Source organism: Melospiza georgiana, chromosome 20 (assembly GCF_028018845.1).
Source record: "Melospiza georgiana isolate bMelGeo1 chromosome 20, bMelGeo1.pri, whole genome shotgun sequence".
NCBI lineage: Eukaryota > Metazoa > Chordata > Aves > Passeriformes > Passerellidae > Melospiza > Melospiza georgiana.
Window position 1 is genome coordinate 4968882 of NC_080449.1, and position 25466 is coordinate 4994347.

The 25466-nt window shown below is 43.9% G+C and overlaps 1 protein-coding gene across 1 annotated transcript in view; it reads left to right on the plus strand.

Annotated features, from left to right (window-relative positions):
• Positions 1-25466, plus strand: part of PAPPA (pappalysin 1) — a 175474-nt gene that overhangs the window by 37654 nt on the left and 112354 nt on the right. The window contains exons 3-5 of the mRNA XM_058038277.1: positions 14081-14226; positions 18836-19129; positions 23432-23624. Coding sequence (XP_057894260.1) covers positions 14081-14226; positions 18836-19129; positions 23432-23624 — 633 coding nt within the window. The remainder of the gene's footprint in view (positions 1-14080; positions 14227-18835; positions 19130-23431; positions 23625-25466) is intronic.

The following is a 25466-nucleotide window of genomic DNA, read 5'->3' on the forward strand; positions in this document are numbered from 1 at the left end:
ACTTAATTTGATTTTTTAAATTGAAAAAGAGACAGGGAGAGATTAACTGGTGACTAATTTCAAGTAAATAAAGAGTGCTACACTCATTTAGGGAATGTGGGTAGACACCAGAAAAGCCAGAGCTTAGTTTGATTCACGTGAGTGTGAGAGAGAATGGAAATATTTCCAAACTATCTGAACTGCTTAGGTTTGCACAACTGGCTGAGAACAATTACAAAACAACATTTTTCTGTGATCTCCTGTTTCCCATGAGCTTGATGATGCTCTATTCCTGTCCTCAATCCCTGAAAATGGATCTGGAGGCAAACACAGGCATGCCTGAGGAATAGTCATAATTGCATAAACTTATATTATTCAAAACACCTGAATAAGTTTGGGCTTGGCATTTCTGGTTAAGGGGTTTTATTTTGCCTTCATGCTGATTCCTCCCAAATTGTGAGGTGTCACTCTTACTGCACTGAGAGCTGAGGATGAGCATTGGCTATTTGTAGTTGTTTCTCAGTTCCTTAGGGAACTGTTCCTGCCATCTGTTCACTGCAGGTATAGACATGATTGAGAGAATTAAATCTTAAAAGTCTTTATAATTGCTGGGAAAAGGTAGATCCTTCCACTAGGATTTAGAGCACCAAGTTTAGAGCCCAAAAACAGGAATCCAAATTCATTCACAGTTCACATCAGGCTCCCCCATCACGCTGTGTTCCTTAACAACCATTCCACATTTCCTATTTTTAAGTACATAATGTTGTTCCAAATGGATGTTGTGCTTTCTGCCTGGACTAAGCTGCATATCCCGAGCTCTTTGAAGTCCACAGAAAGACTGAACTCCCAAAGACCTTGGTCTTTGGCTTGGATCTCCCCATCCAGAGAACATGAGAGGCTGGGAGCCTCCCTGAGACGAAGGGTGATAGCTCAGAGCAAAGCTCCTACAGAACAGAACTGCACTGGAGTGAGCAGGAGAAATGTTCTGGGTAAAGGATTGATGGCAACAGTTCACAGCATTATAAAAATCACTTCCCTTTTGCCTCCAGCATTTTTTACCACGACTGTGTCAGTGCCAAAACCCAGAACACACTCACTAATTCCTCCAGAATTGATCGGTCATGATAAACTTCCAAACACAGAGTAAAATACTTCCTTCAGACACATCAGAGTGTTTCTCCCAGTTTGCCTGGAGAAATCTGTGCCGTTTGATTTCCCTCCCTGCATCCAATTTGATTCAGAAAAGGGCTGCAAGTTCCTGGCTCCCTCTTCATACGCTCAGAATTCGTCTGACAGATTTACTTTTGGGGATAGATTTATTCTCGTCTTTGTGCTATAAAATGTCCTATTTATTAAGGGTGATTAGACACTAGAATGGGCTGCCCAGGGAGGTGGTGGAGTCACTGTGCCTGGTGGTGTTTAAGGAAAGACTGAAGGTGGAATTTAGGGCCATGGTGTTTTTGACAAGGTGGTGTTCGGTCGTAGGTTGGACTTAAAGACGTCAGAGGTCTTTTTCAACTTAATTGACTCTGTGATTATGTCTTAATTCAGGCTCAAACCTTCAACTATTCTCATCTTGATCAGACACAAAGTTCTTTTTATATCCTGCTGGGAACAATAACTGAAGAATTTCTAGTTTTTGATTTATAAAACCATCATGAGGAGATAGTCCAGTAGTGCTTGCAGGATGCCTTCTCTTCCCCCATAACTGAATAAGGCAGGATGTCAGGTTTTGCAAAGTGCTTGGGCTGGCACAGAGTTGTGGAAGTGAGGGAATTCATAACAGTTCCCTCTGACCATCACAGGGAGGTGTAAGACATCTCATGCTAACAAAGGTTTTGTAAGTATGGGTTTGTGTAATTTGGGGTCTGTGTGCAGGGGCAAAAATGACAATCTGCAATTTTTGCTGGTCCCTTTGCAGAGTTGGTTTTGTAGCCATTGAGATCTTAAGTGCTGTAGAAGTGATTAGTGACACATCACCAATAAATTACAGGAGCAAACCAGAGCAAAAGCTGATGTGTGGCTGAATGAGCAAATACAGTGAAAATTTAGGGGAAATTAAACTGCATGGCCTGTCTACAGCAGTCAGGATCAGGACAAAAGTTGCTCAAGAAGTTTGCCATTAAGGAGAATTAGAGTTTTCCCCCTCTTGTGATATCATTTGGCAGTGGAGAACAGATCTTTGCATTCTTACAGCCCTCTGCAAGAGGTCTGGGTTTGATTCACGTGGATCCACAGGCTTGTGGTGCCAAAACAGGCAATTTCTGCACTTGTGTCTGAAGGCCAAATATATGGGTATGATTTCCTATAGTTTACAGTTACATGCTGGATCAGAGCTGTGTGTTTCATAAGCTGCCAGTCCAATTTAGCAGGGTCTGGGGAAATGTGTCCCCCAGGGAACGCTTACAATCAGCCCTGTGTTTTGGGCTGATAGTGCCTGTTTTCTGGTACACACGTTAGCAGATCCATATGTGAGGAAATCCAAACGTCCTTCCATCCAACTCCTGACCTGTGCACTGGCTCAGGCTGCTGCCCACTGCTGATTTTCTGCTGGCTACTTCCTTCAGTTCAGGAACTGTCCACTCTGGGAAGCACAAATGAACACCAGGGATCTGTGCAGGAGCTGTGGGCCCTGCACAGGTTTAAAACCCAGAAATTCTGAAAGTTCTGGAGTGTTTGGAAAATGCTCATTTACATCTTTCCTCCTGCTCAGCAGAGAGAAATGAGGGGCAGGAATTCAATGTCAAGGAGTTCATTATGTTTGTGGTGTCTGTTACAGACGCTGTTGGCATGTTTTGCTTCCCAGCAGTCTCCTTGACAAAGGTATGATCTACTACATCTCTCTCCTGCTCTTTTATTCATTTCTTTCTGTTTTCCTAGAGAGCAAGAGTAGAAATTAAAAAAAAAAAAAAAAAAAAAAAAAAAGTTGGCTTTAGGAAATACACTGTCCGCAATATTTTCTTTTTGCAACTCTGAACTATTTTCACTGCAGGTGTGTTGTTGTTTCTGCCAGATCACCTGGCAATTGACTGTGGATTCTGGGAACTTCAAAGGTAAATGTTCTCATGTAAAATTTCTGTTTCAACGACTGACATTTTCTATTTCCTTGTAATCTCATCATGGCTGGGAAAGAACAAGAGTAACCAGCTTTTGTAAATCTCATAATATTTAGTAGTCCTTTGCATCTCACTATTCAATTTTTTCTTTTCCTTAGAAAGTGTGTTCAAGGCTTCACAGCTGAAGATAAAGATTTATTGTTATGATCCATCAATATCCCCTGAAAAAAACTCCCTAGAAACCAAATAGAGAGAAATATAATTCCTTTGTTGTGACAGAGATAAAAAATCTCCTGAACCTTGAAAATGTGAGGCTTCTCTTGCAGGACACTTGGTTTCCTTGAACTGAAGTTTCCATCAGCAGACCATGTTTTTTGTGATCTCACTTGCGTGTCTCCTACACTTTTCTGCATAAGATGAAATAAGAGGAAATTTCAGCCAGCCTCATTTGAATCAGATTTTCATTTCTTTCTCACGAAAGAGGAAGATTTGGCTTAGACCATTGATGGTCTTCCCACTGCAGCAGGACCCGCTTCATGCACAATCCTGCCAGGAGGTTAAGAAAGGAGGTTTGGAGTTGTAAAAATGAAAACAGAAAAGAAGCGGCATCTCCAAAGCAAAAGGAATGTTTTGCAAGCTGCATATTTGGAGTGGTTATTTTGGCCCATCAACTCCAGAAGGATCTGCAATAAACATGCTAGGTCCTTTGTGATTTTATGTGATTTTATTTTATTTTTTTATGTTGATGTCGGCCTGATTCCAAGTCGCTCTTCATTCCAATCTCAATGTATATCTGCCTTTGTGGCACAGGGTTTATGTGCAGGGAGGATTAGTGTCAAAAACTGGTATGAAGGGAGCGAAGAATTTGGTCTTGTTCTTTTTTCACCCTGCATTTTTTGCTGTGTGGTAATTAGGGAAGATGCTGAAGGAGCAGCCCCTTAAAGTGCCAGCAGCACTGGCAGGGACAGTGCCACTGTCCCCTCCTGCAGGAGCAGTAATTGCACCGTGAGCACCCCATGGCCACAGTGCTCCCAACCCAGACCTTTGTGCTGCTTTCTAAAAATCCCAAATATTCAAATATGTGAAAAAAATCCCAAAAATCCCAAATATTCCCACATATGTCACCCACGGAGCCTACCCAGGATCCTGACCCGTCCCACCCACAAAAGGCTGCTACTGCAAGGGCAGAGGGCACAGCGAGCCCAGGACAGGGCTGTGTCTGTGGGGTAATTCCATTCTTTCCTGCACTCTACAGAGGGGACACAAAGCATTCCCAGTGTTCCAGAAGTGCCAAACCAAAGTCACTCCAGCTGTGGCTCCCACATCAGCAAGGCAGATGTTTGGGCAGGCTGCAAAAGTGATCTCAAGCCTGACCTAGGATGGAGATGAGGAAGACGGGCTGGAGTTGAGTGTTAGCATTATAAATTTTTAGGAAAACATTAATATAGAAGTTGCTCTGAGTTAGTCTCATAGTTAAAGAAAATTCTGTCTTAAATCACAAGTTTCTTCTATATCTCTAATTTACAGAGGCTCTACCTAACTCTTGCCCTGTTCAATGGTGTTATGACAGGCTGCATTCCTGATCTCTGGTGTTTTCATAAAAAAATCAGGTTGACTGAAACCAAAATGTCCCTTACTTGAGCTGTTTTGCAGTGTTGTGCCCATATCTGTTGGTTGTTCTTGAAAGCTTTGGGTTGAGAGGTGGTAGATGCCAAATATTAGAACAGTGGCAGCTCCCTCATTGAAAGCAGAGCCTTCATTCCACAAGAATGAAGTTAATGTGCTGCTTTGTCCTCAGGAATGGTGAAATTGAGGGATTTGGGAAGGACCAGCTCGTTGTAGGGAGCGCTGCTGTTCCATCTGTGGAGCACCAGACCTTCAGAACTTTTTTGGAGATTGTAAAGTACAAGCCAAAGATTGTAAAATATGAGTGAAGGCTCGTAAAGTATGATTAGTGGCCACCAGAAGAAAACTTCAAGTATCTGCAACACAGAACACCACTTATTTAAAAGAAAGATGATCCATATTATCAGAGAACGCAGGCTCAAGGGATAGAGGAGCTAATCCTTGCTGTCAGTTTTCCCATTCAGAAGACAAGGAAAAATATTCTGTTTGCCTATTTCATGACTTCTTCACTCATGGTAAAATGTCCTGAGGGGAGGCCCAGCAGAAGGGGTTTTGTCCTGCTTCAGCATCACTTCAGTGGGTGGATGGGGCTTGGAGCAGCGCAGGGCTGGTGTCAGGGCTTTGACCAGAATGGAATTTCTCTCTTCATGTTTAGGAAGCTTTCTGAGGCCCAGAGGGGAGAAGCAGGGTGCAAGTGCCAAGCAGCACAAGTGAGAGTTAAACTAGCCTGAAATCTATACACCTTCCTCTATGGGTTTAAATTCTCCTGTGTATGTGAATGAGGCTGGCTGCAGCCAAAAGAGGTTTTCATGAAGTGGCAAAGGAAATCTGTTTTAACAGAGCAGGTTCTTGAAAATATCCTTATGCTACTTCCCTCTTTATGGTTTGACTTTTCTCCTTGTTACAATGGTTCAGGCTGGAGAGTCTGGAAAAACATCAGGGTAACCAGGGCAGAGGGAATATCAGATGGAGATGAGGGATAGATAAGAGGCAAATTACAGTACATTTCTCATGGGTCATTTGGCTCTAGTCTTGAAAAGAAGAGAAAAAAATCCCAAAGTTGTAAAAGAAAGAAAAAGAGACAATCAAAACAAATAAACCTGCCAGTTTTGCTGATTTCAAAGGCCTGTGAAATGTGCATATATGCTTCAGAATGCTCTGCTGTTTTAAATGAAATGTTCCATCCTTTAATCCTACTCACTGTCTCAGAAGTTAATTGTACAGTAAGATCACAATTCTCTCTGCCAAGGCTTTCCCTTTGTTTTCTATTTTTTTTTCTCCCTGCAAGTTGGCCAGCCAGAGTATCTTTTCCTAGTTCTGTGCAGTTGGTTATTCTCTGTAGTATATTCTGGAGTTGTGTTTAGCTTGGTAATTTGTTATGGTCATGCAAGGGAACGGGGCTTTTCAATTCTTGCTGCTTGAGGGAACTCAAAAGTTGCTCCACTCTTGGATGTAGACCCTGCAAAATCTGAAGGCTCAGTGATCAGATATTTATGGTCTGTAGCACTGCAACTCTTTCTAAACTTATGTAAAAGTTATCTAAAGGTGGGGTGTAAGAACTGGGCAGTAAAGCCTGGAAGGATGAAGGATAAAGAGAGAGAAGGAGCATATAATGTTATATACATGAAGAGCCATCCCAAGTTTTTGCCCAGAGCTCAGACAGAACATGTTAGACATTTGAAAATTTTTGTATCATCTTTTTCCCTGAGCCTCTGCTCTTTCTTATCCTGGCCAGAACCAGCAGCAGAAGTGCCGGTGGGGGGGGGAAAAAAAGAAAAAAAAAAAATCTGTTTTCACTGTACTTCTGAATCTGAGCCCAGGTTTGTGAAGGAATTGGCAAGGATTTACAAACCTTTGAGAGAATCCGTGTGGAGATCTAAGGAAACCCGCCTCCCTCCTCTGAAAAAGCAAGTTGCCTTGGCCAGAAATTGGGCAAAAATTGGTCGTTTCAACTGATGTTTCCTTTGAGATTTTGGATTTGAACCTGAAGCTGCAGTTTGAGAATCAAATTTTGCTCTAATTCTAGATTTACACTGGACCAAATACATCACAGTCAGTGCTGGTATTTATGTGCAGCCCAGAGGCTGGCTCAGTGCAGGCTCACATGAACAAACCAAGAGAGGACCCAGCACAAAGTCTGGAGTAGTCAAGGCACCAAATTTATTCCAGCCTGTTGCTGTGGTTCAGCCTGTTAAGTATATCCTGCATGAACAACCTCCAGGAGTTAAGTGATTACATGAAATAAAGCTGTACCATTTATTTAAAGTCTTTTCTGAGGTCAGGGAGGGCTGGGCAGGGATGCACCCTTAGTGTTCTAGGATGATAATCCTGATTTTAGATTAGAACTTAACAGCAAATGATTTCCTTTATGTATCAGGTGTTTTCCTTTTCCTCTCAGTCCTATGGATTTGTTGTCAGAGTAGAAATTTGTGTATTTCTAGGACTGTCCTGCTGGAAAGCTTAGGTTTCAAAGCAAATGGAATGAAATTGATAACCTTACAGTTGTAAAAATTCTCTACTTTCAAACAAGGAAGTGGTCTCAGACTCTGTTGCAGGATAAAGAAAAACCAGACCCAAAGGATTCCCATATTTTGTACAGCAAGGTTCCTATTTTCTTTCTATAATTTTTTTTACATATTTGTTTAATTGGGTGAGTAAAGCCTGAGTCATATCCTAGTGGTAGAATTATTTCAGTTTGGGAAAGGGAAACCTGGGATCGATGAACACCCAGAGTTTTATATCCACTTTGGCTTTTATTTTGCATTATTTTTTGCTTAGGGGTCAGTGTTAACTGTAAAACCTACCAGTGATGTAAAAACCCCTGGTCCAGGTTTAGCAGGCTCACCTGAATGCATGAACAGTGTCACAGGGTGACACAGAGCCCAGCAGGGGCTACAAACCTTCCCAAGGAGCTGGATTTACATTTGAACAATTATCCTAAGTGGTTTTTCTTGGATCCTTATCGTTATTATGTTTTTTTGCCAAAACATTTCTCCTCTCTTGTAACGGAAGATCAGATTTGGGTCCTGCAGAGGACATTTTGCTACAGCAGATAAACCAGAATTCTTTCAGAGCTGCCAAGCCTGCATGTGCTGACAGTGCTTTGCAATTTATGCTTGTGGACATGACCTAGCAACTGCCTGGGTTGGATGTGGCTGGAATTACAGTTGCACACTTGGATTTCAGTGTGAACACGGGCAGTGATCTGGATCTAAACCGGCACCTGAAGCCTCTCACTTGGAGGATTCTGGTTCTGCTCTGTTTCAGGCTCTGTCCCAATCACTGAAAGATTTATACCTTTATCAATAAATTATCATGACTTTTACTACACTTACACCAGTGTCTTAAATTAACACTAAACTCAGTGTAGATGAGGCACGCTTCCTGCTGCGCATGATTTATGGAAATCCGTCTGAAATGAGGAGCAAAATTGAATTTGCCAGCAAAGGCGAATCTTTAACAGCAGGTCAGACACAAATTTTATTGCACGTCCACTGCTAAAGAGAGTTTGTAGATTGTCTTTTTTTATACAGGTTTTTATAGACTGTAACACTTCAGGCTTTTTAAAAAAAAATAAAAAAGAAGTTAGAAATATTTGGAGGTCTGAAATCTCTCCTGTGTCTTTGTGTCAGGTTGGAGGTGACAGACAGGACAAACGTAGCAGTTACATGGCACTGATAAACTCTCAGCTTGAGGGCTGTGTTCCCTTTTGATGACCTGCCTTTGGGAAAGATGTGGAGAGTGAAGATAAGAGCATCAGAAACAAGCAGAGGTCTTAAAAGCAGTGAGAAAGGCTGAGGAAATAAGATGGTTTTAGCCTAAAAATGAAATGATGTACAGGAGATATAGGCTTTCAAATAAGTAATAGGTTTGATAAAGCAGAAGGGAATCCAACCTCCCTGTCAGTGGTTGAATGGCACAAATACTCCTCTAATAGAGCAAAAAATATTTAGCCTGACCTTTAGATAAAACACCAACTTTCTGACCATAAAGGAATTGAAACAAGGGCTGCAGGTTACTGGGACAGTGACATAGTCCCTGTCATGTGTGGCTTTAAGTGAGCTAAATAAAAATTTGCTTGGTGACACAGGAAGATGCCTTAGCTTGGGGGTGAAGGGCTGGCAGCCGTGGTCTCTGGACATCCTTTCCAGACTCACTTGTCTGTGACCCTACGACAGAGGGCAAAGGCAGCTCTCACGCTGGCATCAGCACTGCCTCTCCAAAAGGGCAGTCAGCTGTCTAACCACCCAGCACTGAGAAATCACAAGAGGAAAAGATAAATTACAGCTGTGCACATCTGCCAAATGGCCCCATTTCAAGGTCAGCTCTCAGTGCTGCTGCAGTCGTGGCTCTTGCCACTACCTTCAGGAAGAATATCCTTTATCTCAAAATTGTTCTTGCTCTTCATTGCAGATACTGAGAACCTGTAGGTGTGCACTGCACCTTGAAACCTTGGGCACAGCAGTCAGTGTGTGCACGTGCTGGGTGCCTGTGCACACACTGACTGCTGTGGTCACTGCTGCTCCCCTGAACCCTGGGGCCAGGATGGGACCTGGAAGGACACAGGGAACACCACTGGGGCCTGTCAGCCACACCATGCTGGGAATCACACCAGGGTCTGTCACAGGCTGATGGAGAGACTGTTCCAGGGCTGTCCAAAACAAAGCTTTCTCTTTGTCTGAACCATCCACCCTGGTTTGGCCTGGGCTGACAGTTCTTAGGAGTCTTGGGAAGAAGAGTGATTCCCTGGGTCCCTGTGATTCCAGCAGATTTACCCTGTCCTGCCATGTGCTGAACCCAGTAGGTAAAGGATAGGACACTGCGTGTCAATATTGAAAACTGAGATATTTGAGGCTGACTTCCCAATTCCGGAAGTGTTGTTGGTTTTTGACTGTTGTTGGTTGGATTTTTTTAAGGATGAAATGTAGTGCCTTCTGTTCCTAACAAGCTCACCAGGCAGTTGCAAACCATACTCCACAGTGAGCAGATAGCAAAGTTTCTACTCTGTGTTTGGATGGGATCTTACAAATAATCTCCTAAGTACCCTGTTTGTTTTCTTGCTGTAAAGTGACACTTGTCTTTGAAGGAAACAAAACAAAACAAAACAAAGGCAAATAGAGAATAACTGGGAGCAAACAGTAGGAAATTTCCTAACAATAAGGTCTGGAAGACTCTGTGTTCCTTGCAAAAACAACCAGGAGTGCAAGAGACTGCAGCTCAGCTACATCTGGGAAACTTGGGGAAACCACTCTCTGACCTAGAAGAAAAGGAGGAAGAGCTGCCAACCCTCAACAAAACTGAGCTCAATTCTAGTCACCAAAACTAGATTTAATATGATCAAACCTGGTATCAGCTGAGTTTAAGAGCCACTGCCAAATGTGTTTGTGGCTCAGCAGAGGGGTTTGTGGCTGGGTTTGGATGTGGAGCTCGGGTCCAGCAAAGGGAGCTCCTCACAGTGGCTCCCAAGGCAGGTGGGGCTGGTGGCCAAGGGCCTCACCTCATTGCCTGGGGACAGTCACAGCCCAAATGGACAGGAAATGGGTCTGACAGATGAGACAGGCATGGGGATAATGGCTGGGTGACTGATGGGCAGGGCTGGGTGAGCTAAAACCTCCATTAGGCTGAAACTGGAGCACTGCATGGGATCCATATCCCTGACTGAGGGCTGGGGTTCACTGATAACAGTGAGCTGCTGCAAAGAACAGTTTCAGAGGGCTCTTTGCACTGCAGTAGAGGGAAAAGGAAAACAAAAACTGTGCATTGAACAAATAAGTCGATGAAAAGATCTGGGTGGGAATGTGAGCATTGCCTGATATGATTTGGTGTCCCAAATGGCTTTAAACAGCCCATAGAATTTCTATGTCCAAAACAGATTCCAGCAAAGGAGACCTTTTATGATGCACTAATAGGCTCATTAGGCTTTCTCCAGCAAGGCATGCTCACAGCATCGTATGTTTTTTCCATTACAGGAATTACACGTGTTTTGTTGTGCTTTGGGTTTTGTTTTGTTTTCCACATAGACTTGTCCTGACAGTTCCCCCATTCAGGTTTATATTGGAGGTACCATCTCGAGCCAATGAATTTTATTAAATATGTTGCTGGCACTGACAGAGAGATGCATAAAGGAAATATTCTAATGACAGTTGGGAAGGCTTTGATCCCTTTCCAAGACTGCACTCATGTCTTTGAAATGCGAGTTTGGCAGTGCAGGAAAGGCTGGGCTCTTTGGCTCTCTCTGGCACGAGCCCATGTGACAGACATAATGTCCTCTGTCAGGGGACCCACATAACCTTGAGAAGTGTAAGCAGCGCTCACAGATTGCACTGGGTCAGATAGTCTGGGCTGATAAGGGAGCAGGGGGGAGTCAGCCTAGTCCAAAGCAATAACTGAAAGCTGTTTTGACCTGGTAACTGTTGGGTCTGCTGCCTGCGGCTGCGGAGTTGGACATGAACTGCAAAAGTAGTTAATTTATGCCTCCTTGAGTGTAGGAATGTGGCGATGATGGATAGGGATGGGAGGTTATTAGAAACATGGGGAGGAAGGAGAGGAAGGAATTCCAGCTCGTGTTTTTATCTCTTACACACGCACACACTGGTTCCTCACATTCTCCTGTCTGCCTCACGTGTGTGCAGGGTCCAAGCCCTCACTGCCACGCTCACATCTCTGCTCCTGCACACTCACACAGGGACACACACAGTTCCCAGGGCTCGGGCATGTTTACGTGCTGGGGGTTGCTGGCTGCTTCCATGAAGGAGTTTGCATTTATTGCCTTCCAAGCATGATCTACTGACACCTACACCCGGGCAGATCCTTTGCTAAAAATCCTCTTGGCATGCTGACCTTCCACCACTGAATGCATTCTGCTCACTCACAGCCTTCCCCTGGCCAGCAGAGAAAAGTGGTCAGAGAAATATCAGAAACTCCAGTCCAAAGGACTTAGTAGGATGGATTTACATGAGGCATGAGTCCAGTCTCAGTGAAGCATTGCCATCACTGGCCAATTAGTTAAATGCTGTCTGTTCTGGATGTTTTTTGCAGCAATAATCCATGTAGCCCTGGATGCTGGAGCACATGGGCTGTATGGAAGAGAAAGAGCAACTGTGGCCATGCACTGAGGAGATAAATGGGGATTGGATTGTGTAAACGATAAGCAAAGAGACAGCTGAGAATAAAGAAATATTAGTTTAGATTATTTGAAGCCATGGGGAAAGAGGCAGGATAAAAATGGTAATCTCAGGAGGGGAGTTGGATTATGGTTACTCCTACGGGGATTTGCATGTGCATAAAGCATCTGCATCCAGAGCCAACAGCACTGTCAGTCCAGGCAACAGGACCTTCCTTCCCATTGGGATACAAACACATAAACATTGTTCTTATCAGACTAGGGCCTTGTGTTTCTGCCCCTCTCTCTTGAATGAAGCATCACATCACTCCCACATTGTGTCTTACACTTTTGCTCCCTGCCAGTGATGCTGCCATGGATGCAGGCACACACTGTCCCCTCCCTATGGTCACACCCCCTGTCACACATTCCCCCAGTGCTCTCACAATGAGAATATTTGGAAGTGCACATCAGTTCTCACATGTAATTTCAAGCTACTGCTCATGGATGTGTCTGTGTAGGAGCCCATGGCTGGAAAAGATGTCTTCTAGGGCACAAAGAAGATCCTGGGACTAGATTGAGCAGAGCCTCAGAGCACTGTCCAGATCCAGCAGGACAAGCTTGAGGAGCTAAGGGGAAGCTCTGTGTACTTTCCATAGATGTGTCTGTGTAGGAGCCCATGCTTGGAAAAGATGCTTTCTAGGGCACAAAGAAGATCCTGGGAGTAGATTGAGCAGAGCCTCAGAGTTGTGCAGATCCAGGCAGGACAAGCTTGAGGAGCCAAGGAGAAGCTCTGTGTACTTTCCATGGATGTGTTGAGAACTCTGGAGAGATGAGAAACGTGTAAAGGGTCACAGTGCTGACCTGTCCTTCAGGACGTCACCCCCATTTGATTGGAAGATAAACGCCGTATGGAACGGAAACATCCCCTTCCACTGGTGTCCCCAAAGAGCACATCTTCCTCCATGAGTCAGCCAGGGCCTGGGGACACCCAGCCATGATCTATTTTGGAGGCAGTGACTTCAACAAGTGGCAGGGGAAGCTATTGTGGAAATATGAATGTGTTTTCCATTTGGGAGTCCTCCGGGGAAGGACAAAAAGATCTTGGTGCTGAGCCAGCTCCCCCCTTTTTTTTCTTCACCCTTCTGGGAGCAAAAGCCTTGCAAAGTATGCAGGGAACCCTTCTCAGAGCTTGTGGGGGTGTGTGGCCTGGGAGAGCTGTGTGAGCCTTGCACACATCCATGCACACTCACAAAGGGGGACTGTAGGCAGCAGGAATCAGCCTGCTCATGGCCACGGTGGTGTCTGTTCCTTACACCCTTTGAACCATGCTTGGCTCAGTGTGATCCCTCTCTCTTGTCAAGGGAAGACACCACAACATGATCCCCTTCTGGCTTTTCTCTTATCACAACACTTCATATCAAAAGCCAGTGTGAGCTGGAAACAGAGAACCAATGGGTTTAATCTTACATTTTGTTTTCTCCAGCTTTACTGTGAGTTGGAGCAGTGCAAGCAGTGTGGCACCATGGCATGTGCACTGGCAAGTAGCTCCTCTATTCCAGTATTACAAAATCTACTCCTTTAAAGGAGCAAAAAGTACCTCCAACAGCCGTCAAGCTTAAGGGATTGGCTTAGCTTGCCTGCAAACAGATTGCTCTGTGATTTCCAGGCATCCCAAAAGCTGAGGAGAAATGCTGCTCACCCTGGGAGGACCTGAGGAGACTCAGGAATTTATGTCATGTTATGGTACCACTCCTGGGGAGAGCTCATGCAAGGAAACCTCTTGGCACCATTTTTCCTTTTGGGAACAGCAATTCCCAACCAGCTATGGGATGTCAGGGTTAGGCCTCATGGATTTCAGCACCAGTGACTGCCACTGGTGCTAAAGGAGTGGCTCTGTGAGCCGGAGTCAGTTGTGGTGCCAACCTCTTATTGTGAAGGAAAATTAGAGGTAACAACAACAAACAGCTTAGAGGAAATGTGCAAGCTAACTGCTGGTGTAAAAAGATTTACTGACCATAATGCTTGGTTAATTACATTCATAATAAATAGATTCCTATACTTATCTTGAGAATGTGGACAGCTTTATGTATTTACCTTGGATTTTGTGGCCTTAGTTAATCAATGGTCTGAAGTTTTAGATGAGATTCACTACATGAATGCAAAGTAATCAAAGTTTGGGAGTGGGTTATTAAAACATTTCAGGTGATTGATATGCAGGGTATTATAAGACCTTTGCCTGGATTGCAGCACTTCTTCAGTGTTCTGTTGCTTTTGTGTCACCTTTAGGAAAAAAAATGCTTTTCTTTTTCTACAGGGCATACTTGGATGTCAATGAACTTAAGAACATTCTCAAACTGGATGGATCCACACACCTCAACATCTTTTTTGCCAATTCCTCTGAGGAAGAGCTGGCTGGAGTGGCAACTTGGCCCTGGGACAAAGAAGCCTTGATGCATCTAGGTGAGTGATAAAGATGTTTCTCCTTTGCAAAGCATTCTTTTGAGGCACTAAGAAGGAAAGACAAATATGCGTTAAGCTCTGTTCTGATTTCTTATCATTCCTCTAATATATAGTCAGGGGAAAAAAAAGTATTTCACGATTCCCAGATACTGGCTCACAACCAGGAAAATATTAGGTTATAAACCCAAAGCATATTATGGTATTTGTAGATGATGTCAAGCTGAAAGTATTTCACCTTTTCAGTGAAGCTACTTCACAGGGCATTCATTCCATGGGAGCAGTTTGCAGAAGATTGGGGGATAGGTGTGGGGATGAGACAGAGGTGAATCTTTAACCTTAGCCTCTTACATTCTGACCCTTAGTTCATTAGCAAGCATTCAATTAGCTCACAGACTGTAGCTAAAATCTGCTGCTATTTTTCTCTCGCAATGTGCAAAAGAGCAAACAGCTGAGGGATTGTATTTCTAATCTTCACTTGAGTGGAACTGGAAGGAGTTCACTGCCCTGCAGCTTGCCTGGTGTGTTTCATAACCCGGCTGCTGCTGGAACCTGGGGATCCAGACAAAGCTCTGCAGCTCCCAAATGACTCGCTGCCACCTGCAGTGCCACTGGACCTGTGCTCCCTGCAAAACGTCAGAGGAGCCTCAGAAGGTTCAGAAGGCACTGACTGAGCTTCTCCTAACTTCACAAACCTCCCTCGAGCTGCAAACCTGGTCTGGTCATCTCTTCTTGAGCAGGAGGTCACATAGGTTTTCCAGATATTTCACCAGCTAGGCTGGGAGTGAAGTCCAGTTTCAGCCAAGTTAAATCTTTGTGACGGACTGTTTCAGCCAGTTTTTATATTACCCAACTCCATGTTGAGCTAAATAAAAAGATATGGTGACCATAAACCTACATGAGGAGAACAAGCAGAGTTTATTACCCTAAAACAAGCTGAGCTGTATGGAATAGCCATCAGTCAGGGGGGTTTTTCCAAGGTCGAAAATACCGCAAAGAAAAGAAGTTACCATGCCTTTATGGTCACCTGTCTCTGCAGCAGAGAGAGGCTCCGTGGTCAGGCCAAGCAGTTGGCACTGGCTGCCCTCCTTCATTTTATGAGATGTTTTATTATAACATCCAGCTCTGCAGCTGCTCTGGAAGGAGTGTGAGCAAACTTCCCTTCCCGAGGAGCAGCACTTACACACTGACACTCCTGCTGAGCTCAGCTGGAGCTGAAACCACTCTGGTTTGCCTGCAGCCTCATCTCTGCAGGCTCCTGCTGGGAGCACCCAAACCAGGAGGTTCTGTAAATGCCCAGTGGCCATTCCCCAAGACACCATCTGTCAAAAACAAAGATTTTAACCCCAGCACCGACAGTGATGGGATTTCATCACTTTGGGATGACAACCAGCGTGGATTGCTGGTGGTGGGTTTGATCCCTGTGTGAGCCATTTGCTGAAGAGTTGGGCTGGATGATTCCTGTGCGTCCCTTCCCAGCCCAGAAGGTTCAGGGAGTCTGTGAAACATTAGCCCCCGTGTCGCTGTGCAAGTGGGATATGGCTGCAGCAGAGCTGCTCCTTCCCGAAATGAGGATTTTCACAGCTTCCCTTGGCGTTGCCATGGGAGGGAGCAGAGAACAAGGGGAGAGCTCCAGAGTGCCAAGAGGAACCTTCTGCAACAGGGCTGGGGCTCGCCCAAAGCCCTGATGAGTTCTTCTGTCACTTCGTTAAGCTAATTGTCAGCATCATGCCTGAGAAAAACAATTTAAATTCAGCTCCTACAGAGCATTGACAGAGTTCATTGACCAAAAAAAGATCTCGCAAGGAAAAAAAAATAGACATTGGACAGCAGATTAAATTTGACTTGCTAGGGGGAAAAAAAAGTAAAAAATAAATAAATAATGCTCATAATTTCCTGTCAAAATAGCCCTCCCAGACCTGTGCTTGATTTGTAAGAATTCATCTTTAATCTTTTTTACTCTCTTCTATAAATCCAATATGTACTTAATAAAAAATATGAAATATGTCCTGTGGTGCAGATCTAAAGGCTGGGATAGAGATTGTCTGGGTGAGGGAGTTTATCTTTTCTGTAAAACTGCAATTGATTTAGATTCTTGACAGCTATAAAAAATATAAATTTTCAACAAAGGCAAAAATAAAATCTCCCTCTCCAGCTGCCTCAGGGTTTTCCAATGCCAGAACAATTTAACCAGCCTTTACTGGAGGCACATCCTGCTGAGGAATTTCACCAATATCTCTGTCAATGGGAAAAAAAAAATAAATCTGGAATTATTTTTGGGATAGAGAACCCCAAAAAATATGTCAGGGGTACTCTCTGTGTATAAATGGCTCCACCTGGGTAGAAACCAAGCACCAGAGGAATCAGAGCTTGTATTGTATAGAGAGGGAGAGAAAGGAATCATGGGTTTATTGTTGAGCTGCATGCTGGTAGGTCTGTATATAATTAATTGGGAATGTGGAGAACTGGTGTGAGGAACAGTTCAGTGCTGTGAAAAGGAGGTGCAGATGCCATGTGTGGCACAGGAGAGAAGATGCTGCACTGAGGCAGATTTTATTTACTCTTGTAAATACTCATTATTTACTCTTTGTGTACATATTTAATTTTTCTCTTCTATTTTGTAGAATAGTTTTTATGTATTTGTACCTGCCCATGGGACTCCTCTCCACCCTGTGCACATTTTCACATGTGCCCCTGCTCAGAGGGAAGATCTTTTTTCTCCTGATGTTTTGTGCATGTGTCCCTTTGGGACATTCAAAGTGCTCCTTCAGCACTGACACAGCTTCAACTGAAGTGCTGCATGTTGTGTTTTGGACATTGTTCTTAGAGGAAAACCTGAGGTAATGGGGGAAAATCAAAGCAGAACCACAGACAGGGAGGTCTAGGAAAAGGGTTGAGCTCCAAGGAAAGGCTGAAGGAATTACAGTGATTCAGGCTGAAGGAAAAGAGCCTGAAGTGGGGATGATGACAGTCTCATAAAAGCTGATGAAAGGGGAGGAGAATCTTCTGCTCTTCATATCTGTGTGAGGAAGGACTTGAAGTCATGAACTTAAATTGCCAAAAAATCAATTCAGATTAGATGTGAGTTAAATCCTTGCAGCTGTAGGGATGCTGAGTGCTGACATTGATTGCTGGGGCAGTCATGTCATCAGGGGTTGAGAAGAGGCAACAGGCCAGAGCGTGTGAGGGATGGTATAGACATAATTGCTTTGAGAGTGGAATTTAGAGGACTTCTTAAGAACTTCATGGTCTCGTTTTCCTCTAATTTCATGCTTTTTACAACCAAGTCTCCAGGCAGATGAGGATGAAGGGTCTATGGTGCATCAGAACCTGGTGATCTCATCTTCCCTGTGCTACAGGCTCTGATAAAGCTCCTGCTGCCAAAACCTTTTCTCTCCTCATTGTCACTAAATTATTAGAGTACCATGTCCAAGATTTATATTCCCACTATAACTTTTACAAAGCAGTCTCCTCAAATAGGCAGGACACAAAATGGATTTTAAATAAAGGGCTTGGAAAAGTTGATATCAACAAGCTAAATAATGAAAATATCAAGCATATTTTAAATACAAAGGTACATCTAGCTGAGATAAAAATATAGTTCATATGATTATCAATGTACTGTAAATCCTCACTAATTTGCCATTTGCTTCTTTGCACATCCCTTAATTCATGCAACAGAAAACACCATTAGTTTTCTTTGCAAAAACATTTAATAAACACATAGTTCTTTCAGGGTTATCACATTGCAGGATTTCATATTTTTTTGACACTTTAGACTTAATGCATATTCATTAGTGGACTGTGCAGTTCAGATCAAGCCAGGCTTGTCTGAGTACATGAACAGTGTGTTTCTGACAGTTGCTTCAAAGCTGTCTCAGGACACCCTGAAATAACTGCTCCAGCCTTGGGTGTGCACAATTTACTTTGCCCAGCTCTTAATTTGCAAGTATTGGTGGAGTCTTCTGCAATTCTCAGGGTATTTCAGAAGTTAATAGGCTTTTCTCACACCTTTACCCTGGGGAATATTATACACAGAGTGTTCCAGGTGTGTTTTGTTTGACTCTTGGTGTCAAATACGTTGCTTACACCTTTCTGGGCAGAGTCACACTCTTCAAGCACATGAAATTATCTAAAACAGCATGGTAAGAAGTAATTTCATGCAGGATTTTCCTCTAAGCTAAAAAAAACCCTACATTGAGTTTATTCAGTTGAAAGACTGATTGTTGCAGTGTTTTTGGTTTGGGATGTTGAGCTCTGTCGCACAGTTCCTTCTCCTTGGAGCCCCAGATTAAGTGCGAGATGAAACTTTGCTGGGCAGGATTTTCCTTTAAGCTAACAAAAACCTACACTGAGTTTATTCAGTTGAAAGACTGATTGTTGCAGTGTTTTTGGTTTGGGATGTTGAGCTCTGTTGCACAGTTCCTTCTCCTTGGAGCCCCAGATTAAGGGTGAGATGAAACTTCATGGGCAGGAAATGTGTCTGGTTCTGCTACAGATGATCCAACAAAGGGCCAGAGGAGTTCCCCTTAGGAAGGTGTTCTTTCTCCTTTCTCCTGCTGTCCTGAGGAGCACAAGGCCAACCCAGAAGCTGTTCTCTTTGCCCTTGCAGGTGGCATCGTGCTGAATCCCTCCTTCTACGGAATCCCCGGCCACACACACACCATGATCCACGAGATTGGGCATAGCCTGGGGCTCTATCACGTCTTCAGGGGCATCTCTGAGATCCTGTCCTGCAGTGACCCGTGCATGGAGACAGAGCCCTCCTTCGAGACCGGGGACCTGTGCAGTGACACCAACCCTGCTCCCAAGCACAAGCTTTGTGGGGACCCTGGGCCTGGCAATGACACCTGTGGCTTCCACAGTTTCCTGAACACGCCCTTCAGTAACTTCATGAGCTATGCAGGTACTGAGATTTGCTTGGGCTTTTTGGGGACAGGTCTGTGGGTGAGCAGGAACAAAGAATTGTGGTATTACCCCTTATCATAGAGACAGGTGATCCCCCAGCCAGGGAATAATGTGCTCTGACTCCATCATTCAGAAGGCTGAACAATTGCTTTATTAAGCTATACTATATTATACTAATATATATATTAGTATAATATACTAATATAGTATATTATACTAATAAATATATTAGTATACTAATATACTAAAGAGATACTCAAGAAAACCCCGTGACTGTCTCAAGACAGCCATGCACAGCTTTGACCCAATTGGCCAATCAATCCAAACAACCATCACCTTTGGTAAACAATCTCCATAGCACATTTCACGGGCCAAACAGCAGCAGCAGTAAATAGAGGTAAGAATTGTTTTCTCACTGCCTTCCCCAGAAAAAATCCTGGGAGAGAGAATTATGTCTCTCTCTGTTCAGAGGATGTGGATACCACAACCCCTGATTTCTCAGTCCATTTCTTTGTGCTGATAAAGGTCTAGATCCTGGCTTGATGAGGGATCAGACCCAATAGATCAGAAGTCCCTTCTAGTTCTCCTTTTCTTTTATCCCAGTTTTCCCCAAATTCACAGGGCTTCATGTGAAGACCAGGCAGAAGGTTTGGGGGATGGAAGAAATGAGATAAGCATTAAAAAAACAGCTTCTAAAGGCTCTAAGCAAACCTGACACCCTATTTCTCTGAGATCTGGATGCCTGATCTATGAGGTCTTTGAAAAACTCAAATCCAGAGATTGTTTATACTCTCCCAAGGAGATATAGAATGTCATATGAGTATTGATACCATCAAGGCTGTCAGATAACCCTGTGACAAGTGGACAACTAATGAGGCACTGCCCGTGCCTCCAGGTGTCCGTTGAAATGCCACATTTAAGTTTGATTTGGAATCACATCCCAAAATGTGAATAGTGGGATTCTGCCTGGCCAAGGGCTACCAGTGTGCTGTGCTGGTTTGTGCTGGGAGTGCAGCAACAGAGGCTCCATATCAGTGTGGTAAAACCACCCCTCAAAGCAAAAGCTGATGTGTGTCCAGCTCTGCAGGCACAGCTTTGCTGCCCAGATGTGCATTCTCCTAACAGAGCATATCCCAAAGAGGGAAATTGCTCCAGACCCTGCCCATTGGGTGAGGCTGGAGTGGGGTCCTTGGTGCACCTCTGGAAGCTCAAGGGGAGCTGAGAGCTCCTCTGTTATTTCTCAGAAGGAGCAAGGGATACCTTGACTTGTATTTTCCCTTATTTTGAGCCGCAGGGTCTCTCTGTGGTGACAAGCTATGACAGTGAGCTGACAGAATCAACAACATTTTAAAGGCAACCAATATACTAACAGACACTGAAGGGCACCTTTATACTCCAGGCAAAAACACAGATTTCCCACTCAAAAGGTCACAGGAGTGCTTATTCTGTAATAAAACTGTAGAGAAGCAAAGTGTTTAATGTCATCTGGGGCATGGATTGAAATGATTTATAACCAAAATGCTTTTATGCCCTTTGTGGCACTAGCTAAAAGCAATGCTGAGTTTTCTCTCTATTTTTCTATTTGTTTAGAGGGTGCTTTCAGGGACAAACACACCGAGTGAGCTCCTCAGTGCTCAGTGCTGTGGTGCCTGTGGTCGGGCAGGGAGCCTGAGCACCAAGTCCAGCCCCATGGTAACATCCCTCAGATAAGACAGTGCCACTCCAGATGACTAAATCCTCCCACCAAGGCTGCTCGTGTGCATGTGGTGAGGGGTGGAACGTGCCTGTTTCAAAACTCTGAGCTCTTATCTTCCAAAGAGAACTTGCCTTGCCAGCTGACTCGGGAGCTGAGGCAGAGGCAGACCACAGAGATACCCATCTGCTCCTGGGAGCTACATGTGTGCTGGTGTTCTGAGCTGAAACCTCTTCTTTTTCCTTGAAAAATTAAGTGAAGTGACGTGATAGATATCTCTAGAGCTCAAGCATGAATCTGTTTGCTTTTCTGTTGTTGCCAGTGGAGTAAAATATAGCAGGATATCAAATTGCTGTCAAAATACCTTTGAAACATGTAGGTTGAGGTCATGGAGTTCTAGGAATTGCCTTTCTTTCATTTCTGTTTTGCTGCTCGTGTACAGCTTGATCCTATTTTATTTGTCTGTCCGTTCCTGTCCCATCCATCTGTCCAGCTACCCCCAGCCCTGAGCAAAGCACAGAGTTTAAATGATAATTTTTATTTTTCCTGGAATAACAAGTTACAATGGCCAAAAGATTAAGTGGTGTGAGAAATAGGACTTGTAAATTATTTTTACAAGTCCAAATAGCTGTGGTGTTCCCAAATAAAAGATAAGTTAGCCTTTTAGATGACATTTCATGAAATCATTGCAAATTTTTCCTCTGAATTCTGTTGGATCATCCCAGTGAAATATAGAATTTCTCTAATTATTGCTTTATCTGAGGATCTTGAACTTTTCTTGATATTGAGTGAAACACCTTTCTCCCTCACCTCTCCTCCCTTCCCCGCCCCCTGGAGACAGGCGGTGTTGGTGTTTGAGATTGAGAATGCAGGTCGTCTTTCTCCTGTGCCATTGTCCCACTGCTTTGTCCTATATATATTTTATTGTTCTTTTATGATGGCTATTAAGGGCCTTTGTCTCCTTCTGTGCTTCCGTGAAGAATATTTATGGCTTTTACAGCGTGCTCAGGGGTAGACCATCAATAATTATTGAGGAAATCCAGAGATGTCACATTAAAGCAGCTTTTTGCATACCCACAGGGATTTGTAGATATTATCAAGGGGGTGGTGTGTGTATTTCTGCTATGCATGTTTGATCAGAGGAGTGTCACTGCTCAGTGGGATTGGGAGAGACACAGGACAACACGTGAGCTGGCGTGTCCCTACTGTGGGAGGGCTGGAGTCTGAGCAGGATCCTCACCAGAGCCATCTCCTTTTGCCTGCATCTCTGGGAAGATGTGGCCAGGTTTTAAATTAGCCAGCAAATACCCGTTTGTCTTTAGAAGAAATTCATATTTTCTTGTTCCTCTGGAGTACCAGAGGGCACAGACTTGCAAACATCAGAGCACCTCCTAACGCTGTCACACAATATTGAACTTACACGAGCAGCCTGGGGTGACCTGCATCTTCCCAGAGAAGTGCAGCACTTGACCTGTGCAGAACTGTCATTGTTGTTTGGATCCCAGCTGGGACCGAGCTCTGCTGGGCTGGGAACTCTGCAGGCACATGTGAAGAAACACTCTGTGTTTTCAAGAGCTTTTCATCTGATGGGAAGAGCACCAGAAAAAATGGTTGAAGTGCTTAGCGTCGAGTTCCTCAGCATGGCTTTGCTGGGTGACTTTGCACAATATATTTATCCCCTCTGGGATCTGCACAATAGAGAAACAGCAATTTTCTGCTTCTCTGGGGCATTGTAGTTGTAAAGCTGTATGGTGTTCAGAGGGCACTGGATGTGTTCCTGTTGCCAAATCATGTTTGAGGAAAACAAGATGAAATGAGAAATGGGTATTTATGGGAAGTCATCCAGCATATTATTCCTCTATTTTGAATGAAAAAAGAAATAAGAAGTATCAAGAAATGATTGTGAAAAGTTCAGAAAGGGGTTAGAATCATAGTGGTAATGGGGGAGAATTTTATAGAACTAAAGTTATTTTCTGCACGAAAAACGTATGTTTTTGTCAATGTTTGAAATGATATTTTGAATTGATCTTTCAGAACATTTTTATTTCCTCATTAGAAAATTTAAGAACTTTAAAAAGTTATGTATTTTTAAATTCTGTTGTGTTTTAATCTGAGAGATCTGACAGTCTGTTGCCCGTAGTTTGCATGACTCCCAGTCAGTCCTTTTTCCTTACACTACCATCCTTTACCCTTCCAGAGATATTATCTTAAATGTGAAATTCTTTACCCTTCCAGAGACATTATTTTAGATGTGAAATTATTTTAAACCCAGAGCTCCACTGGTGGCCCAGAAGGCGCTGCACTGAAGCTTTCTGTTTCTTCCCCCTCCGTGTCTCTGCCTCATTTAGAGATGATCTCTGGGTGCTTCAGGTGTATCCCAGGTCAGGGGGAGGGAACGTTTATTGATTTATTTCCTTCCTTTTTAACCATTGTTTCCTTTCACCTGCCTCCACAAGTGATGGCTGCGCTAATTCCTTCACAGACCATTAACTCTGGAGTGCTGTGGGATCCCAGCCCGGCCCTTCCAAGGAGCTGCCATTCACCAGGTTGTAATTCTTCCCCTTGCTCCCACGTGGCTGGCTGACGAGGTTTCTGTTTGAATTGCAGACGATGACTGCACCGACTCCTTCACGCCCAACCAGGTGGCCAGGATGCACTGCTACCTGGACCTGGTCTACCAGAGCTGGCAGCCCACCAAGAAACCGGCCCCCGTGGCAATTGCCCCCCAGATTGTGGCTCGGGCCTCCACCTCTGTCACCCTCGAGTGGTTTCCACCCATCGATGGACACTTCTTTGAAAGGTGATCATGCTCTGCTCTGTACTTTGGCGCTGGAAAAATGGGAAGGGGATGAACCAGGAGTGTAGCTTGGTCGTGTGCTGTGCTCAGCCTGGCTTAAGGCTCCTTCCTAAATTGGTTCATACTGAGGAGGTTATTGATCTGTTGTCTGCTCTTCCTTTCTCAGCCTGTAGCACTCAGTTGAAGGCCATTGATTTGCCATGTAAAGGGCAAATCTTTCTCCCTATGTTATGGGAGGAATTTTCAATCAAAGATTCTGGCCCTGTGGTTCCTGCTGTTGTTGCTGCTCACGAATACCTGTGGGCTTCAGCTGTGCCTGCACGTTCCCCCTCCTCCCTTTGCAAGGACAAAGTGGATCTTGCTTTTACAACACAGAGCTCATGGGCAAGGAGGTGGCTGGACTGGGGACAGGGACAAATGCTGCCTCCTCCCCTGAGCTGTAGATGTGAGATGGGAATTGAGCAAGGCAGAGTCAAAGTCCCAGCCCCCTGGATATGATGTGAATATTGTCCTGCAGGTCAGCGTAGGGGTGTGTATTCCTGTCTGGCAGGCATGCAGCTATGTGATATCAATAATGGAAAATGGAGGGCTCTGGGCAGGAGTTGCACCTCACTGCACACCACATTCAGAGCAATTCTGCCCCAGTATGACCTGAGTAAGTGGGTAGTACATCTAAATGCTCTTATGCAGCTCTTGGATGAGCTGCAGGAGCTATGGGAGTCCTGGCAGAGAACTTCCCAAATCAGTGACCTTCTCGCATTACCATTAACTCACATCCCCGTTTGCACTTCTTCTCCACCTCTTGCTTTGTTGTTTTATAGAGAGCAAACTTGGAGTGTCCTTCAGGACCGCAGCAGTTCAGAGCACAGGAGGCCAAATTTACAAGCGTATTAGCACCCAAAAAGCTGCCTCAGCACTGCTGCTTTGTGCTGGGAGAGCACCTTGAAACCACTGCCTCCATCAGGGATGAAACTCCTTCCAGCACTGCTAGGACACCGTGGCCATTTCAGTGGCCAGCCTCTGCTTTATCCCACTAGGCAGAGAGCTGTTATTTTCTGCTCAGATGAGATTTTCCACCCTTATTGTAGATTAATATGGGGAGGGAAATCAAATCCTGTTAGGAATTGATAAAGAGAGGTCTTGTGCTCTGAACAGTGTTTTCTTTAATTATGGTTTTGTAACCAAATCCTTTTATTCCCTACCTGCAAAAAGGTCTCATATAGTTCTGAAAATTAATTCAGAATTTTTCAGCCCATAATCATTTTTAGGTAAATTAAGTTTCTCCAATTTAATTTAGATTTCAGAAGATGCTTATTGTGCGTTAAATAAATGCCATCTGCCTCTAAAAAACACATTGATGCGGAGTTAATTGTTATGTAACCAAATATGACTTTATTACATATTTCTTATAACTCAATCAATATGTTCTTAATAACCTCTAGTTACTTGCTTCTTAAATAACACACAGTGGATAGCCTGTTAAATCTAAAATTTCATAACAGAGTTATCATATGTTAAATAAAGAGTGATTTTCCAGGAAAAAAATACTCCTTTGGGTTTTCAAATCTGTGTGCTCAGTATTACTGAAGAGATTTAAAGAGACAGCCTCAAATACTTTGAGTCCAATTCCTTGTTAAAATGAGATTCCCACTGCTAACAGATACAGCAATGTTGCCGTGACCATTTAAAAATGTCACTGAAACATATAAGTGATCCTGTCTAAAACATGCCCAAATTTTTGATCTGCTAATCAAAACAAGGATGATAGTGTTATTCTAGTGACTAATCCTGGAAAAGCCCACGTGCTGAGCTTCCAGAACCGCCGCGTCCAGCACTGCTCGGTCA